At 45.9% G+C, this 19,166-nt stretch overlaps 2 protein-coding genes across 2 annotated transcripts in view; one reads left to right on the top strand and one right to left on the bottom strand.

The window, feature by feature from the left end:
- The window catches only part of SerT (Serotonin transporter), an 860,179-nt gene that overhangs the window by 99,985 nt on the left and 741,028 nt on the right, over window positions 1-19,166 (bottom strand). The window lies entirely within an intron of this gene.
- LOC140216314 (uncharacterized) lies at window positions 10,379-11,955 on the top strand. Its single transcript, XM_072286691.1, has one exon. It carries the CDS (start codon window positions 10,402-10,404, stop codon window positions 11,791-11,793), a length of 1,392 nt encoding a protein of 463 aa, XP_072142792.1. The 5' UTR covers window positions 10,379-10,401; the 3' UTR covers window positions 11,794-11,955.

Below are 19,166 nucleotides of genomic sequence, written 5' to 3'. Positions count from 1 at the left end.
GTTTGTTCCCTGACCCACTCTGCTCTTTTTTTGTCCCTTAACGTTACGCCTATCATTTGTCTTTCCATAGCCCATTGCGTCGTCCTCAATTTAAGTAGAACCCTTTTCGTAAGCCTCCAGGTTTCTGCCCCGTACGTGAGTACTGGTAAGACACAGCTGTTATACACTTTCCTCTTGAGGGATAATGGCAACCTGCTGTTCATGATCTGAGAATGCCTGCCAAACGCGCCAAAGCCCATTCTTATTCTTCTGATTATTTCAGTCTCATGATCCGGTTCTGCGGTCACTACCTGCCCTAAGTAGATGTATTCCCTTACAATTCTAGTGCCTCGCTACCTATCGTAAACTGCTGTTCTCTTCCAAGACTGTTAAACATTACTTTAGTTTTCTGCAGATTCATTTTTAGACCCACCCTTCTGCTTTGCCTCTCCAGGTCAGTGAGCATGCATTGCAATTGGTCCCCTGAGTTACTAAGCAAGGCAATATCATCAGCGAATCGCAAGTTACTAAGGTATTCTCCATTAACTTTTATTCCCAATTCTTCCCAATCCAGGCCTCTGAATACCTCCTGTAAACACGCTGTGAATAGCATTGGAGAGATGGTATCTCCCTGCCGTGCCATGTACACATCATCAAAAACTTGAAGGCAGAGATTTTGAAAACAGACTTGACTTTGCCAACTGAATTTTCACGAAGTGTGAAGAATAACCGCAATTTCTCACTAACTTGTTTTGGGCGGATGAGGCTAATTTATCTAGAAACGCGCAATCTTCACAATGCGCCCTACTGGAGAGAGAGTAAGCCCCACTGGCTCGCACAAACACGACACCAACACCAGTGGTTGTTTAATGTGTGGTGCGGTATTTTTGATGGCAACATAATCGGGCTTATCTTTTTTGACAACACACTAACAACGTAACGCTACGTCAACGACATCCTCGAGGGCCCCGTGAACGACGCCTGTTACGACGTTCCACTTCCGCACCTTCGGAACATCTGGTTTCAACACGATGCTGTTCTGCGCATAGTAGTAGTCAGTCTCGAGCGTGGCTCGACAAGCATTTTCCTGGTCAGTGGAATGGCCGGCGCGGACCTGTACGCTAGCCTACAAGGGCACCGGACAAGACACCGCTGGACTTCTTGTGAGGCTATGTGAAATATTGCGTGTATAGCAGCGAACCTACCACACCGTACGCCCTAAAGGCAAAAATAAGCAGTCTGCGCAATTTTCAAATGGCGCTGGTCAAAGCTGCAACAGCATAAGTGTTGGAAAGAAGCAAGTACTGTATTCCTTCAGACGGTCACCTGTTTGAGCACGTGCTATAAGTGGCAGTGGAAAATTACCGTTCAAAACTGGTGTAGAACGCATATCCAGCTTTAGTGGACACGTACCAACTAGCGCCCCAAGCGGCCCCGGCACGAAGCTAGCGCGTTTTCAATGGAACGAGCGGGTTTTTCGCGAATAACAAAAGCTGCAAAAAAAACCCACTGTAAAGTGCCCGCCGTGCTACTGGCCATTCCTAGAATATTGTATATGTGACGCCCAGCCATTTGCAACACAGCAACTTTGTTTTGCGATGGGAGAGTCCAGGTGAGAGGCAGGGTGGTTATGGAGATAAAGACACGCTATTTTTTGCAGTAACTTAGGAATGCATGAATGAATGTCTACATTTATTGGGAAAAGGGAAGAGCAAGCATCAGTTGAAGCACGTCTCAGCACATTGGGAAAGAAGCGGGGGACAAAGAGGAAAAGCTGGGGCCCGGGTGGCAGGCGAAGTCGCAGCTTAGGGACGAGAGAATATAAGCAAGAGTTGGCGAAAGCAGTGGAATTCCAGTGTAGATGTGTGATGTGCCGAGTAAATAATTGGAGTCACCGCCCAGCATCCGTCCTTTGCGGCAATATAAGCTCCCGCCGTTCTTGGCAACAAACCATTACTGAAAACCAATCTTCGCAATTACTTATTCATCAGCCATGCCTAGCCACGTATTCCTTAGTGGCAGGGTCTGTGGATTACAACTACGTTGTCCCGACAAGTTACGACCATAACGTGACGCTTGCGGTTACGGATGCCATACTCGTGACTCTTACTATACTACTACTATGCTGCGCGATTACTATATAGATGAGTTTATTGCACAAGTTAGTGAACAGGCATTTTAGAACCGCGTTTTTCGCCTCACATACGCTTAACGTAAGCACCAATGCAGCATGTTACGGTGCGCGTCCCTTCAAGACAGAGACGCGAACGCAAACATAAGAACGCGTTAGAAGACAGGGTCTTGGGCCTCGTGCCAAACATATCCAAGCCAACAATATGTTAACAATCATGCCGTCGTTTCTATGCAAAGAGGTTATGTATTTAAACTTCTGGAGTGACAGTCCAATCCGCCACCTACGGGAGCGCGTGAAGCTGCCGGGGGCCACATTGTTAAAGGAAAAGGAGCGCGGCCACAGTACGCAGCTGCGGTATACGTGCGACGCAACCTGTGCTTGCGGTTCTGCGATGAAAAAATAAAATGAAACCCCTTTAGGAAGTATATCAGTCCGCCATTGTGTGTCGCAATGTTCAAAAATAAAATGTAATGGTGGTGGGTGCCTTGCGTTCTGTGTACAATATGTTGCGAGAACTGAAAAACAGTCGTTTCCTGTTTTCATCATTCAGTAACCTGCCGCGTGCATCGGCACTGTGATGCCCTTTTGTCGAAACGTGGTGCCGGCCGGTATTGACACAACGACATGACCTCGAAATATAGTATCCTTGTGCCATTTCTTAAAAAAATATTATTTGTGTAAATGAGCGTTTTTGATTGAAACAAAGAAAAGAAGAAAAAAAATATTCAACGGTAGGTCAAATGTTTGTCCGGCATTTCAGTTCTAGCTGAAAAGAGTCGGTGAAAGCAAATTTACAATAAAGCTAAGGCCACCCACAATCTGCACGCAGCCGCAAGCCTACATGCGCTCCAATGAGAATAACCTGCCAAAGTTAATATCAAGTGCCAGCTGGCGGCTCAAGCAATCTTTTTTTTTTCGTTTCTGCATCCGTTCTGCCTGCGTCTGCGGCAAAAACGTGAAGTGGGAAGCAGACAAACAGAAATTGGTGGAGGCAGGTGGTAGCGTAATGGTTAGCGTGCCCAGTTCCCAAATGCAAGATGGAGCATTTGGGAGATAGGCTCGAATCCCGGTGGCTTTTTTGTGAAGACAGCTTTCTGTGCTCTCTGGTGACTGCGAAGCTCAGAATGAGGCGCCAGCCTGACGACAGCGGTCGCCGTCAACGTAACAGAATAAGCGGTCGTGCAAGGTCACGCCTAAAGCCGAAAGCACATTCAGAGGAAATACACTATGCTCTTACGGACAAAAACGAAAAAAAAACGTGATGAGTAACAAGCGGTGTTGTTGAGCGAGGCCGTAGACGGATAATGTCACCATAGACAGGACCACGCTCCAATCCCGGTGCTCAGCGGAAATATACATCGACACCGTGTCAACTAGCGTGTAATTGATACTTCATTAAGGTCGTTGCGTGTTTGTGTTGTGTCTAGCAGGAGCGAGTAGTGTAAGAGATGACACTGGGGAGAAGGCGGTGAGCGAAGTCCGCGAAAAGTAATTGAGGATAGCCATATTGAACGTCGACGCTATGTTGAATAAAGCCTGCGACTTCAGTTGCTCAGCCGCCAGAAAGGCTTGAGCCGTAGCATACCGCTGGGCGTACTTGGTAACCACAGCGATAAACACACATTTTGCGGAAGTAAACAGAGGAAAGGGACGTAGTGAGTTGGCCGCCCTTTTCGAGCTCTGGCATAGTTTGAAAAATGAATGTGGCGATGTATGACGCACAAAATAGTATACTGACACGTGTACTTATCTTTATCGGGCGACCACGTTTCGCCGCCTAACAAATGTAATCGCGCAGCGCGGGACGCGCATGCATGTATCCGACGTTTCTGGAAAGTTATCGATGCTTCTACCCGGCAGTCTGTTGTCGCCGAACCTTGTGCTATCTGATTTCATCGCGTGACATGAATGGTGTAGATCTTTGTGGAAGGCACGCGGGTCCGAACGATTAGTCTGGAACATTCGATGACTGCTGTATAAAAGCCGACGCGCTTGACCCACTGATCAGATTTTCGACGATCGCCGACTGTGTTCGCCGCTCTCGTTGTGCTTTAAGTGTAGCCTGTTTTGTGGGCACAGGTTCGCCCAATAAAAGCTAGTTTTTGCCTTTCACAGTATTGCTACTGTGTTCTTTGACGTCACGACCACGTGACAATATGTCAACCCAAATGAATCCGCGTGGTCATACTTGCGCGACACGCCATCGTGGCCTGCCACCAGGACATCATGAAGTTGCAGTGATGAGAGTTTTCATTGTGTACTTGAGAATAAAAACGAGCACATAAGAGACGTCCGAGGGACATTTCTAGGGTACAAGAGCACATCGATCCCCCCCCCCAAAATGAAAAAAAAAAAAAAAATCTCGAATATAAGCTTACGAATATGGACGTCATAAGATCGAGCACTACGGCGCTTGTTGATTTTGTTTAGGATCACGTCAGCATTTCATTCAGCGTTTATTTCTGAGAAAAAGAGTTGAAGGCCCGTTTATTTGCATCACAATGGCAGGCGTAGTCAGGAAAACATTGACAGCATATCATTAGAGAGTGCCTCTCTACTCTGTGGAGATTACGTATGACAATGACAACAAACACAGAAAGCTTTGCTTTCATCGATTCGCACATGCATGGGATTCGCATAATTTTTTCACTGTCAATTTAAATGCTTAAGAATGGCGCCCATTAACGCAATATTTCCGTTCACAGTGAGCAAAAGCGGCTGTCGTATCCACAGTAGAATTGATTTAATTGGCTTTAATCCCGTGGACACTATATCGTTGCCAACTTCCGTGGGATTGGAGTCGTCGAAATGGGATACAGGTGACAGGGAAATCAGGAGATTGATGAACGGCAAGAAGGCAGAAGCTTGCACAAGACCTCAGGGATATAAAATGACTTTTTGAGCAGCTTGGTCAGGGGGCCAAGCAATGGTTTCCACGTCTATTAAATATCCTCCAAAATATGAACAGGGGCCGACAAAAACGCAGGCATTTCGGGAAAGGTGATACAGCTGGAAATTTCAGGACAGCATTAGCCTAAATATAAAAGATGACTTAAAAATAAGAAACCATAACGCTGACAGGGTGGCCAAACTTTGGCGCAAATAAATTGGCTGTTCAAGCAGTTCAGTTGAAACGCAATGGTGGGAAATAAGGCGAGAATGTCGGGAAGTGTTGAACAAAGGTCAAGTAGGTCCTGTGGCCGACGCCAGCGCTCGGCAGCTGTCAAGCGACTGCACGTATTAGCGAGATGTCTGGCCGTCAGTAGTTACAGTACGATTCGGGTTTGAAATATTGGACGCGGACTCCATCACATTGAATACAGTGCATTCTACTGTGTCATTCTTCGACAGATGGTACCGATTCTCGCGCAATGAGGATGGGAACAAATTGTCTCACGTGCCGGCTGTCATCTTCCTCCTACTGGCAACATTCCTACCCCTCCGTAGGTGCTTAGCTTTTATTGGGTTCGGCTGCTAATCACGAGGTCTTGGGATCGAATCCCAGCCACGGCAGCCGTATTTCAATGGGTGTGAAATGCGAAAACCCGCGTACTTAGGGTTAGGCGCACGTTAAAAAATCCCAAGTGGTCTAAATTAATCCCGAATCCTCCACTACGGCGTGCATCATAATGAAATCGTGGTTTTGGCAAGTAAAACCTCATAATCTGCTATGTAACATTCGTTAAGGATGTCCTGGGCAGTCGCACAACTCTTGAATACAATTAAGTGTCAGGAGTTGTGCCAGCAAGTGTCAGGAGAGTCTACATTGTGGCTATATAATAAAGGCGGAACGGCCACATGGTAGAGAATGTGGAGAACATACAAATCCCGCATATATTACTGCACAATAATTTTAAATAGCGTTCTTGTTTCACGCACATGGATAGCCGCCATAGGAGACTACTTTGGAAACTAACTGCAAGTACTGTATATGTCGTACCCAAGGGTGTACCTGGCCTGGTGGCCCGTAAATGTGACGTAATATTGCGAGCAGCTTCGGCCATAGCATGCTAACGGACGACGACACAAACTGAAGTGACTAGCGCAAGAGTGGACAGGGAACACTAAAGACGCTACAAGGACAAGCGCACAGTTGGAAGCTTGCGCTTATCCTTGTCGCCTCTTTAGTGTCCAGTGTCCACTCTTGCGCTAGTCACTTTAGCATGGAATACCAACTAGCCCAGTCTCACACCCTGCGACGACACAGGGGCAGTTTACTCAACTCTTGTATCGTGACTTTTGTGTCAAAGTAAAAAACCAACTTATCCATGTATATGTCTTAATACTTAAGCACATCTAGATTTGCAGCTGCGGCGGTAGCCCATGAGTGCGCATTGCAAAGTTGCTAGTGAAATTATTGTGTGCACCTTAACGAAATCGATAGCGGAAAATCAAAATCCGTCCACGACGGCGTCTCTAGTAGACACTGTGCGATGTTCGGACGTTAACAATGTGTGCCGACAGAAGAAAGGCTGCCGCGAAGTACTTCTGACGATTAGGCTAGCTTCTTTACTCCGTAGAATGAAAAAAAAAGAAAAAGAAAAGGAAAAGAAAAAAGTAAACAAGAAAAACAAAGAACCGCATCAAAAGCCCAGAATCAACCATTGCTCGTCGCGACTAAACGCTCTTAGGATGACGACTAATTTCTAGGCGACGAGCGAATACGATTGATCAAGAACACTGATAACACCGGCGGGACAAGCATTGTGGCGAAGTTCAATGCGCAGGGATGGCTTTTATTTTTTTTTATTTCGTTTAGTTGACGTCATCACGCGTCACCGCGGGAAGTTTGAAAAGTTTAAGGTTAGTACGCCACGTGGTGGCACTCACGCGAACTAAACCCTCATGTCCAGAAAAGCTGGATACGTGACTGTTCAACGCACCTTCACTGTGTCACACTATCCTTACATGAAAGAAGCTTGCGACATCGATGGAAACAGGTAAAGAACTGCTTTGTTTTGCCTCTATTCCGGAGTTCAAGAGAGAGAAAGGGGAAATGGCTAAACCAGTTGCGCTTTTAGATGTTTCTTCGTGAGCGGCCGAAACGTCTTACCTGTCCTTGGTTTATATTTTATTGAAACAAACTACTGAGTAACTCTTTTCTGTTCTTCCGAAAGCTGCCTTTCTTTCTTTTTTCGTGCTCTTCCGCGCAATATATTTTAACATTGATTGAATTTATTTTGTAGCTTTGTTCCATGATACGCGAAAGGTTAAAGCCATCCTGTGTGCCTCGTGATAGAAAACAACATTCCTGCGTTCGCAGATGCTCACGCTTATCGCACCACGCAAGTTAGGTCGCGAAACATCTCGAGCCATCCTACTTGACGAAGCGTTACACAATGCAACGATAAACAAATGCAGACGTATATCCTTCAAATGTTTTTTGGAGGCGCTTGAGTAGCAGCGCGCAAGCGTGCCTCTATTTAATATTTGGCGTATTTCACGGAGTTTCGTTTTTCCTTGGAAAAAACAACTAGGGAGACTTCAGCGCGAAATAAATGCTTCATTAGGAGGTTATATAGGGTGCCCTACCACGTTGTAATTGACATGTTTGCGATTCAAGCAATAAAAAAGAAGTTCACTAATCAAAAGCAAATAATTATGAATACTTCGTGGCGAAAGAATACTGGCTGTAAGTACACACGACTGCCGCTAATATGCAGCCGGTACCATTTGTCTAGAGCTCTTGGGTTTTCGAAAAATGTGGTCGAAGTTAACTGGGTAACCCGATACATCTCTCTCTAAAAAGCAGAGAATTCCTATTGAATGAATGCATGACGTTCAGCAGCTTATTGAATTTTGCGTTTTCATTATGTTTTGGCTACCGGCTAGTGGGCTAAGCAATTCTGACGCACTTCGCATGCATCTTTCGGCAATTTTCCGGACACCTACATTAATTCATAAAAAACTGTGGCATCGATGGAATCGGCATGGAAGTGGTACTGAGGATATCAAGTTTATGAGCGGCACCTGGAATTGCCATCATTTTTTGCGGTTTGAAGGTTTCGCGCCACGCTAACGGAGCTAACCCTACAAGACTAACGGCCAGCCGAACACACGCGCCCCGTGACCCCCGAACGTGTCCCGTGGCTCGTGAGCGCTCGTGAGCCGCCGGTGAGTACCAATGACTGACACATCCGGCTCTGCAACAACTGCACGAGAGCTGAACTAGGAAAGCAGCAGCATTGAAATGCAGGTGGAGACGGTACAAGAGCAGCTACAGCTGGAAGCGGAGTGGACGTATGACGAGTGCAGTGGAAAGGCGATAAATGTCCAGGAAAAATGGCACATCTGGGAGAGGAGAGGCATAAAGACTCGGGTGCATATAAAACCCACAGCCGAGGGAGCAGACCAACTACGAACGCAGTAAACCGGAGCAACAATACATATTGCGGGAAACATGGCACATTATAGAAAACCGAGACTTCTGCCTTTGCCAGTGGACGACACGAAGATAATCTACAGACCTAAGGCGGGATTACAACTCTCCAAATGGACATCGGTGGCAGGGACACATGGCATCGGCCGAGCTAGCAAGATGTCGCAACAAGACTACTATGACAACATCCGGATTCAAGTGCAACATGTGGAGGATATAATAACCCCAAGTACACCAATCAAGGACATAGCGCACGACATGCTCCTCAAGATCACCAGCAACCAGCTTGGAGGGTCGATTTACGAAGTTAAAGCCCATATGAGGACACCAGAGGGCATTAACAAAGGCGTAATCTACAACAACCCGCCAGGCACTAGCGAAGAACTACTACAAGGACTACGAGTATCTGCAAGATACACGGTTCTCGCAGCACGCATGCTGGGAAGATCATCAACAGCACTCATATACTTCGACGGACCGCACGTCCCATACAACATCATATATAAATACTGTGACTACCGCTGCAAACCATACAGGAAATCCCTGCAATACTGCAGAACGTGCGGAGAACTTGTGCACCGCCAAAATATCTGCCCGAAACCGCTTATCAACTTCTGCTACATATGTGGGATGGAAAATCAACCGGAATACCATGACTGCCAACCAAGTTGTAAAATCTGTCAACAACCCCATGAGACAGCAGGAAAGGAGTGGCGACATAAGCTGAAACCAAATCCACCACCGTTCAAGATCGGGCTGTAATTGGTAAACAAGATCCAAGAGCAGTAACGCAGATGGAACTCAAATTCAGACTCAGACTTCCCGGCACTATGCGTATCAAGCAGTACTTCACTACACAGTCCACGCAGATCCAGAAGTGACTCCAAATCAACAGGCGCTCAAGCAAACGATGGACCCCGGTCAAGATCATGGTCTGGATCTCGTACACGCAACCCACAAAAGTGAGTCACGTATGCAGACGCTGCAGTAGGAAACACACGAGCACACGAATCCACGGAAACCGAACGAGATCTGCGAGCACAACTCCAAAATCAGCAAGCCCTCTTTGACAAGCTCATACAAAGGTGCAAAAAAGCAAAACACCGCCAATAAAGCCTTGACACTCAAGGAATGCCAAACATCCCACGGCCCCTTACGGAAGAAAGAATCACGGAAATAGTAACAATGGAGGTGCGAAAGCATATACAGGAGGCCATGACCACTTTGGCAAAGGAGATAGCACAACAGCTCCAGCAACAAATCACCGCTTGGCTGGCCCCTATTCATGCTACCCTCCAAGGCCTCAGCAACGTCATGTCGTATGCCAAGCAGAACCACGTAACGAAAACCACAGTAGAAAAGCTACTCAACAACACCGACACGGCTCGCGAGAAAGCACGTAAAATCTCCACAATGCAGCCAGACCGGAATTCATGGCTCGGGGCGAAAACAACAATATCAAACAAGATGGCGAGTAATACTGAGAAGAGATTACCATAACTCCCAATGAAGCTGTGGCACTGGAAGTGTCGCTCTATCCGAACCAAAAGAACAAACCACCAGGAACTGACCAAACTGGAACAACCAGATATCGTCGCTATCAAAGAAACTTATCACAACCATTCTGCACATACAGGGATATGATACACACACCGGCTCTCAGAGAACAGCCATCCTGACGAAGAAAAATCTCACCACACAAGATCGCACTATCCAGGGAACAACCGTGGAACACACCCTAGTGGAAGTGCTACCTGAGAAGAAGACACACCAATAACTATACGTACTATGCTTATATAGTCCACGCAGGGATCCGTTATCTGACTTTGTAAACTGCATCACGCAAGCGAGAAGACTATCTAAAGGCCACAGTGGGCTCGGCGAAAACGCAGGAAGCGGAGCGTTAACCATGCGTCCCGTATTATTGTTCCAGATGGCTTTGCTGCCTATCGTCACTGCTTCCTGGACATCGCAGAATGATACCTGCGCTGCGCGTGCTCGTGGAACAAGCGGAAACTTCGCCCATTTGGCAATCAGTTGGACGTCAGGCATCCTACAAGATACCGGCAGCGCATGCGTCACATCGGCCAGTCCCGAACCTATAAAGGAGCAGCTCCAACACGGATTCCTCAGTGGGCTCGGCGAAAACGCAGGAAGCGGAGCGTTAACCATGCGTCCCGTATTATTGTTCCAGATGGCTTTGCTGCCTATCGTCACTGCTTCCTGGACATCGCAGAATGATACCTGCGCTGCGCGTGCTCGTGGAACAAGCGGAAACTTCGCCCATTTGGCAATCAGTTGGACGTCAGGCATCCTACAAGATACCGGCAGCGCATGCGTCACATCGGCCAGTCCCGAACCTATAAAGGAGCAGCTCCAACACGGATTCCTCAGTGGGCTCGGCGAAAACGCAGGAAGCGGAGCGTTAACCATGCGTCCCGTATTATTGTTCCAGGTTAGTTGTGTTCACTCATACCGCAGCGATGAAAGAGGCGTTGTTGTTGTGCCGTGCCCACGGACTTTGATTGCATTAGCCTACGAGTGTTATGTGTGCAAATTGTTACTTTGTGGCGATGTAGAATTGAATCCGGGTCCTTCCAATGCTGATATGCTCCAGACGTTGATACAAGGCCAAAAGGCTATTAGGGATGATCTGGCAGAGCTTAAAAAGCGGTTGGAAGACGCCGAAAAAACCGTCAATGCATTCTCGACCCGAATGGCCCACCTTGAAACAAATGTCAGTGAAATAGCACATAAAGTAGACAATTGCGAAATCCTTAGCAATTCTGTTGAAAAACTTCAACAAACACTCGTATTGCAACAGGCTAAACTTGTAGAACTGGAAGATCGGAGTCGGAGATCTAATCTTGTGGTTTTCGGCATAGATGACCGAACAAATGAAACTGAGGCTGATCTGCGACAGAAAGTAATCAAGGATGTGTTCGAGGACAGACTTGGTGTAAAGTGTTTGTCCATTGCTCGGATACATCGCCTGGGAAAACATCCTGGAAAGCGACCTGTAATCCTGTTTTTTCAAAATTATATGGAAAAACAAGAAGTGCTACGCAACTGCAAAAAGCTTAAGGGAACGCAGATTTCCGTGCAAAATGACTTCTCTGTCGAAACATTAAGAAAACGAAAACTGTTGTGGCAAAGTGCTAAAGCTGATAAAGAACAAGGAAAGAAGGTCGCACTAGTGAACGATAAACTTCGCATCGATTCCCAATTCTACGCATGGGATGACGTTTCGAACACACGTGTTGTTGTCCGATCCGGGAAAGATCCTACACCAAGAGCGTAGCTTTCACAGTCTACTCTTAAGAATCTTCGTGTGCTCTCTTTTAACGCCAGAAGCATTGTGAACAAAGTGGAAAAACTAGAAATATTGCTTTTGACTTACGACCCTCATGTGGTTGCTATCACTGAGACGTGGTTGCATGATGGCGTACACGATGATGAAGTTATTCCGCCCGGCTATCAGATGCACAGGCGTGATCGAGGCACACGTGGCGGAGGAGTTGCTGTCATTTCTAAACTCGGTATTGATGTATGTCTGAGAAACCAGATTAATGATCACGAAAGCCTGTTTCTGAACGTCACTGTTAATGCTGTTACATTTATGCTTTGTGTTGTTTATAAAGCCCCTGAAATGTCAGAATCATTTCTCGAACAACTTTACGATCATCTTCTTCTAAAACACCCACGACACGTGATTATTACAGATTTCAACCTTCCAGCTATTAAATGGGATAAATTAGTTTACGGGCAATCTAAATCGAGTGATGTTATTTTAGACACAATGCTAGCTCTGAACCTTGATCAGATTGTCTGTGAACCTACGCGCAACAGTGCTGTCTTGGACTTATTCTTTGTAAGTGATATGTTTTTAAATGGTGTTATTAGAACTGAACCTGGCATGTCGGATCACAGCTTATTGTTTTTTTCTTGGTCTTATCGAAGGTCCGCAGAGCATTCGAGTACTCATTCAGTGTGTATTAAGGACTTTGACCGCGCTGATGATACATCTATCACAGATTACTTAGACACTGCACTAAACCACACTACACATGATGATGTTAATGCCTTATGGGCACAATTTAAAAAGGCAGTCATATTCTCAATTGAACAATATGTCCCATTCCGGAAGGTACGTAAGAACCGTAAAAACCCATGGATCTCTAGGGAGATTATTCATATTAAACGTAGACTCAAGCGACTTAGAAAGCGTAGAGACGTAATACCTGAGAACTTCAATGAACTGAAAAGAAATTTGGCAACTAAAGTAAATGAAGCGCGGACTTATTACTATCACGTCACTCTCCCTGCATTCATTAGAGATGATCCTGCTCAATTTTGGAGATTTCTGGGTCAAAGCAATGAAACGGTAAATAAAATTAAACTGAACGGGAAATTCGAAACTGACGGCTTTATAATATCGCAGGCTTTTAATGTATATTTTCAGAGCGTTTTCTCTCCATCAAGTGCTTACGTACCCCAACCCGCTATGCTTGATGATAGGGATATTCCTATCGTCACAAGGGAAGGTGTCTTAATTATGTTAAGGAACTTGAGCACCAGGAAGAGTATAGGACCAGATCAAATCCCAAATACATTTTTACAACGCTATTCTATACAGATAAGCGATTTCTTGGCGAAGGTCTTTAATGCATCCTTGCGTAGTTGCGAACTTCCGGATGACTGGAAAATTGCACGCGTAATCCCCATCTTTAAAAAAGGTGATAGGTCAATCATTTCTAATTATAGGCCGATCTCTTTAACTTCTGTCTGTTGCAAGTTACTAGAGCATATTGTGGCTCACAATATTCAGGGCTTTTTAGCAGATAATAACGTCTTATCTCCTTGCCAACACGGCTTTCGGAAGGGAATGTCCACGACGACACAATTGGTAACAACTATTCACGACTTTTTAGCAGCTCTAGATCGTTCTGGGCAAATTGATATACTTCTGTTGGATTTTTCTAAAGCATTTGATAAGGTTCCGCACTGTAAATTACTTCGAAAATTAAATAACCTAGGATTGCCGCTATATCTTATCAAATGGGTTGAGGCATATTTAACTAATAGACAGCAGTTTGTTGAAATCAAATCTAGTGTATCTAGGATGCTCAGCGTCACATCCGGTGTTCCCCAGGGGAGTGTTTTGGGGCCATTATTATTTCTTATATATGTAAATGACTTAGTTCAAATAATCCCTGACTCAGTGTCTATTAAACTTTTTGCGGACGATTGTATAGTGTTTAAAGAAATAACCTGCCATGAAGATCATATGCTACTACAGCGAACGCTCTACCACATTGAATGCTGGTGCGCAGAATGGGACATGGAACTAAACGTTAACAAAACAGTGTTATTAAATTTACCGCGGAAAACTAATCCTAGCATGTTCACTTACACTATCCATGGCTCTCACATTCAAGCAGTAACTCAATATAAGTATTTAGGAATTACTCTTTCTAGTGATATGACATGGGGAGCGCACATCTCTGTAGTTTGCGCAACAGCTTTTCGCAAACTATGTTTTTTAAAAAGGAAGCTTACAAAGGCAACGGTGAATGTTAAACTTCAAGCATACAATGCCCTTGTCAGACCTAAATTGGAGTATGCATCCGTTGTATGGGATCCACACACAAAAAACGATATACACTGCTTAGAACGCCTGCAAAGGAAAGCTATCAGATTTATATTTAATAAATATAAAAGGCTGGATTCTCCAACTAAGCTCATGATTGCGCATAACATTCCCACCCTGGCTGCACGCAGAAAAATCAGTCGACTAAAATTCTTGCATAATATTTTGTCTGGAAAAATAAATATATCGGTACCCCCATATTTAAAGTCCACCGCAAGAAGACCAACACGTAACACTCACAAACACTCCCTACAACCAATTTTTGCCAAAACAGAGGCTTTTAAGCAGAGTTTTTTCCCACGCACAGTTTCGGATTGGAACAGTCTACCGGAGTTTGTTTGTCAGGCTGAAAATTTTGACGAAGCCCTTGAACTCCACGTGTCTTAAATATCAACGTAGCCAAACTGTTATTTCTGGTGCAAGTACTGTTGTAAATTATTGATGTGCTGTTCTTTTACGTGTGTGTATGATAAATACCGTCCCAGTGAAACCGATGTATTATATTGTCGTGCAAATGTTGTTGGAAATTATTTCTGTGCTGTTCTTTTCGCATTTCATTGTAATTCCACTCCTGCTTGGGCCACATTGGCCTGCAGTATTGTGAAATAAATAAATAAATAAATAAACTCGTAATAATGGGGGATTTTAATGTCACCCACATAGCATGGGGTTACCAGCGCACGGCCAAGAAAGGAGCGCGAGTGCACCGATTCGGCGCAAGAGAATCACCTCACCCTCTGGAATGATCCTAAACTAACAAATCGAATAGGGAACAGTGTGTCAAGGGATAGAAATCCCGACCTTACCTTTGCGATAGGAATATCCAAGGCGGAATGGACCCGACTGAACGAAAATCTCGGCAGCGACCACCACATCCTTAAGCTTGCAATTCTGCACCATCAGAAACCGAGCAGAACCGGAACTGCAAGGCTGACGGACTGGAAGGCCTTCCGAAAACATGACAGAGAAGAAAATATCGAAAATATTGAAGAGTGGCTCACCGAAGTGGTCAAGACGGTGGAGAAGCGCACTACTGTCATCCCACTCACAATGGACACGCCAGCCGTAGACTTACTTTCTACATCTTTGGGATGCCAGAACAGGAATACTGAGGGGGTGGAAAAAGATGAAACTTAACCGCAAACTGCAGAAACAGATCGCTCACATAACAAAGCAAGCAGAAGAATACGGAGATCAACTCAGCAGTCAGAACTCGCATAAGCTGTGCGACCAACTTGAAGGCACAATATGCACGAAGAAGACCTGGCATATACAGCGAGCCCTTATAGCTACCACCAAAACCAAGACACAACAAAGACAGGATCTCAAGAAAATCATTCCCTCCCATCCAAGAACTGAGAAACAGAGACATAAATTTATTTACAGAAAGGCAGAGAGGTTGGCCTGAGCTATAACTTGCTCTGGCCTGCTACTCTACACTGGGGAAAAGGGCCGGGGAGGGACAGGGCTGATGAATCATGATGATGGTATAAGGAAGAGATGCGTATACAGAAATTCAAAGAGTTATAGCATCTCTAAAGCCGTGCGTCCAGCCCAGTGGCTTGTAGAAAAGCTATAGCGGCGCTTGGTATCAGGGCTGCACTGTTTACATTAGGCCAAGGACCTTAAGGAAACTCTTCTTATAGCGGCCTTTTATGGATCTTTGCAATGGAACAGACCAGATGCTGTCGTTCTTGCGCGTACGCGGGACACACGCAAAATACATGATCAAGTGTTTCTGCCACTTCAGATCACAGTTCGGGCTAGTGTCACTGCCACCTATCGTATCTCTATAACGGTTGGTGAATGCGACACCTAGATGAGTCCGGCGCACTATGCTCGCTTGGGTTCGTTTGAGCTTGTGAGGCACACGAAATTTCATTTCTTGGTCCCAGTTGTGTACTCGCTTGTGTCTTCAATCGGGTTGGGTCGAGTGCTCCAATGAACGGTTGCGAATTACGTGATGAAGTAGAGACGTTTGTGTCTGTTCGTGAGAACGGAATGCGTACGTCCGAAGCATTATCTAAAGCAGTTTTCGCTTCAGCGACTGCGTGTTCGTTTCCTATCACACCACAGTGTGAAGGTATCCACTGAAAGGGGAAATTGTGGCCATTTCTAGTTGCGTGGTCGAGATACTGTGCAATTTCTATAGCCATGTAATAATACGGGCCCCGTCTTAGGACACAGTAAATCGTTTGAAGAGCTGGCTTGCAATCGCAGAATATCGTCCATGCGTGAGGAGGGTCCTCGGAGAGAAATCGAAGTGCCTTACGGATAGCAAAAAGTTCTGCGGCAGTTGACGTTGATCCATGGTCTAGTTTAAACCACCGAGTGATGAACATATTTAGAATGGCGAAGGCTGCAGTGGAGGCATGTGGTATGACAGCGCTATCGGTATACACGTGTACAGTATCTCCGTAGTCTGGAAAAATGTGAAACAGGGCAAGTTGCTTGAGGCCAATAGATGTAACAAATGACTTTTTAGTAATTCCAGGGATCTGAAATGTAACGAAAGGTTTAGGAAGAACCCATGGTGGTATTCTCGGAATACAGGCGGGAGAAAGTCTTGACGGTAGAACACTTTGATGACGCGATATAGTCATTGAAAAGCTGGAACCTGGGTGGGTGGCAGGGAGCGACGACAGAGGATGGTGCCTGTGTCCCGTCAACACGCGAAGGTACATTCGAAGAGGCTCGCAAAGCAAGTATACCCCAATAGGACAAACACGAGCTTCCGCTATTGTTGCATTGGTTGACGTGCATTGTGGGAGGTCCAAACATGTGCGCAATGTTTGAGCTTGAATGCTCTCCAGCGCGCGCACACAGCTAAGTCCCATGCTTGAGAGAGCCGGCATGCTGTACCGTATATACCCTACGAATTGTGCTTAGTACAATTGGAGTAATGACGACTTCGAGGGGTCCCACCTTGTTCCTGCAACGACGCGAAGGACGTGAACAATACTCTTCAGCTTTGACTTCATTGCAGCGACGTGTCTTGACCAAGATAATCCTCTGTCTATGACTAAGCCAAGGAATCTGTGGTACGTAACCATAGGTATCGCTACTCCGTTAACAAGTATCGGACACCTGGCTATTCGTTTTCGCGTAAATGCAGTCACAGAATATTTTTCTATTGAGAGCTGGAGGCCTGAACGCCGCAGATACTTTGCTGTAATTGTCACTGCACATTGAAGCTTGGCACGCATTTGGGGACGGGTGGCTCCAGATGCCCATATGCATATGTCGTCCGCATATGTGCTAATCTTCACCGTGTTAGGAAGCTCAGATGCAAGGCCAATCAATGCAACATTGAAAAGAGTTTGACTGAGAACTACCCCTTGCGGGGCCCCTCGATGGATATTTTTCTCTCCTGTGTCGCCATCATTTGTCGACATATACACCGTGCGGCCACTGAGTTGCTAACAATCCATGCATATAGCCCGCCACTTTTGTGCCATTTGTCCCATTAATTAAGAAGTCGCGCGATTCCGGTCTCATAAAATTCCTTGGGTTGCTGCTTCAAAAAGTCTGCAACTGACTCTTTCACGTCATCGTCCGACAAGAATCTGGTTGCCTCGTGTTGTTTTTTTCAGTTGCCCCAAAATGTGGAAGTCGCAAGGCGACAGATCTGAGCTGTATGGCGGATATTGCAGCGTCTCCCACTTTAACGTCGCCAGTTTTATATTAACCACATCAGCGACGTGGGGGGCCATTATCGTGGAACAAGATGACGCCATTCGTCAATTTTCCACCTCGTTTGTTCTCGATTGCGACAGGTAGCCGGTCCTGCATTTCACAATATCGGAAAAATAGTATCCCAAGATTTGTCAAATTTTCCGGCGAAAATGATGGCCTTTGCTTTCTTGGGGGTGGTGAATGCGAATGTTTCCACTGTAAGCTTTGCCACCGTGTTTCAGGCTCGTAGTAGTGGCACTAGTGGCAGCATGGTTCGTCCCAGATCACAATTGTAGACAAGAAGTCGTCACCCTCATTGTGACACCGGACCAGATGTGTCAAAGCAGCGCCGAAGTTCTCTGTCTTCTAGCGGTGGCTCACAATCTTGGGCATCCATTGCGCGCACAAGAGCCGATAACCGAGATGTTCATGAATTATGGCGTGAACGTAAACCTGACTAATGTTCACACGCTCGGCCGGTTCATCGATGCTTATCCTCCGTTCCTGTCTCATCAGCTCATCAACCTTTGCAATCTTGTTGGGGGTGATTGCATGGTGGCTTTGGCCCGGTCTTGGATCGTCTTTGCAACTTTCACGCCCTTCTTTCAACAGTTTACTCCAACGCTTCACAGTGGCCAATGAAATGCAATGTTCAACGTACACGGCAGCCATACGACGACTAATTTTTTGGAGAGAAACACCTTCAGCTGTCAGAAAATTCACGACACCACGCTGTTCAACTTCTGGAGCGTTCATTACGTCACGCAATTATGTTCGACCCAGTGTTGAGAGAATTAATGAACATTTATCCTCATACCTTCCTGTCACTTTTGTAAATGACAGATGCCTGTGTGCTACGCGCATCCCTCGCAGATAATGAACCGAAGCATTATTGCGTGGGGTGGGCAGACACACTTCCATTTGACTCGCCTTCGTAAATTCGAAATGCGAAGATACGATGGAATATACAAATGCGAAGATACAGATTGATAAAGGGCAAAAAATGTCACTAGAAACAAAGTTTGCTGCACGTACACACAATACCTCGCAACAAGATATTTAAATATACGTATAAGTCTCCAATAAATCGACGTTTCTAAGAAAAAGTCGCGGTATATAATGCAACAAATAAGGCAAACAAGCATGTTGCGCAATCACAGATTCACTGAATCCTAGATCCCGCCCCCATTCCATCCACTCCCCCCGATGTATCGCGCGCGACGGAAGGTGGCGCGCTTCCTCCCCGCTTTTCTCCTTTGCGCGCACAAAACTGAGCCACCATCGTCGGCCCAGCCATGCCACCACCCCCTCCGCTTTCCCTCGCACATAGAGTATGCGGCGCGCGGTCC

This window comes from Dermacentor andersoni, chromosome 3 (assembly GCF_023375885.2).
Source record: "Dermacentor andersoni chromosome 3, qqDerAnde1_hic_scaffold, whole genome shotgun sequence".
Classification (NCBI taxonomy): Eukaryota; Metazoa; Arthropoda; class Arachnida; order Ixodida; family Ixodidae; genus Dermacentor; species Dermacentor andersoni.
Note: the sequence above shows the minus strand (reverse complement) of the source record. Positions and strands in the feature narration are given on the sequence as shown.

What these genes read in the sequence shown, in the direction of transcription:
- LOC140216314 (XM_072286691.1), top strand. Translation starts at nt 10,402, where the DNA reads ATGCGTCCCGTATTATTGTTCCAGATGGCTTTGCTGCCTATCGTCACT.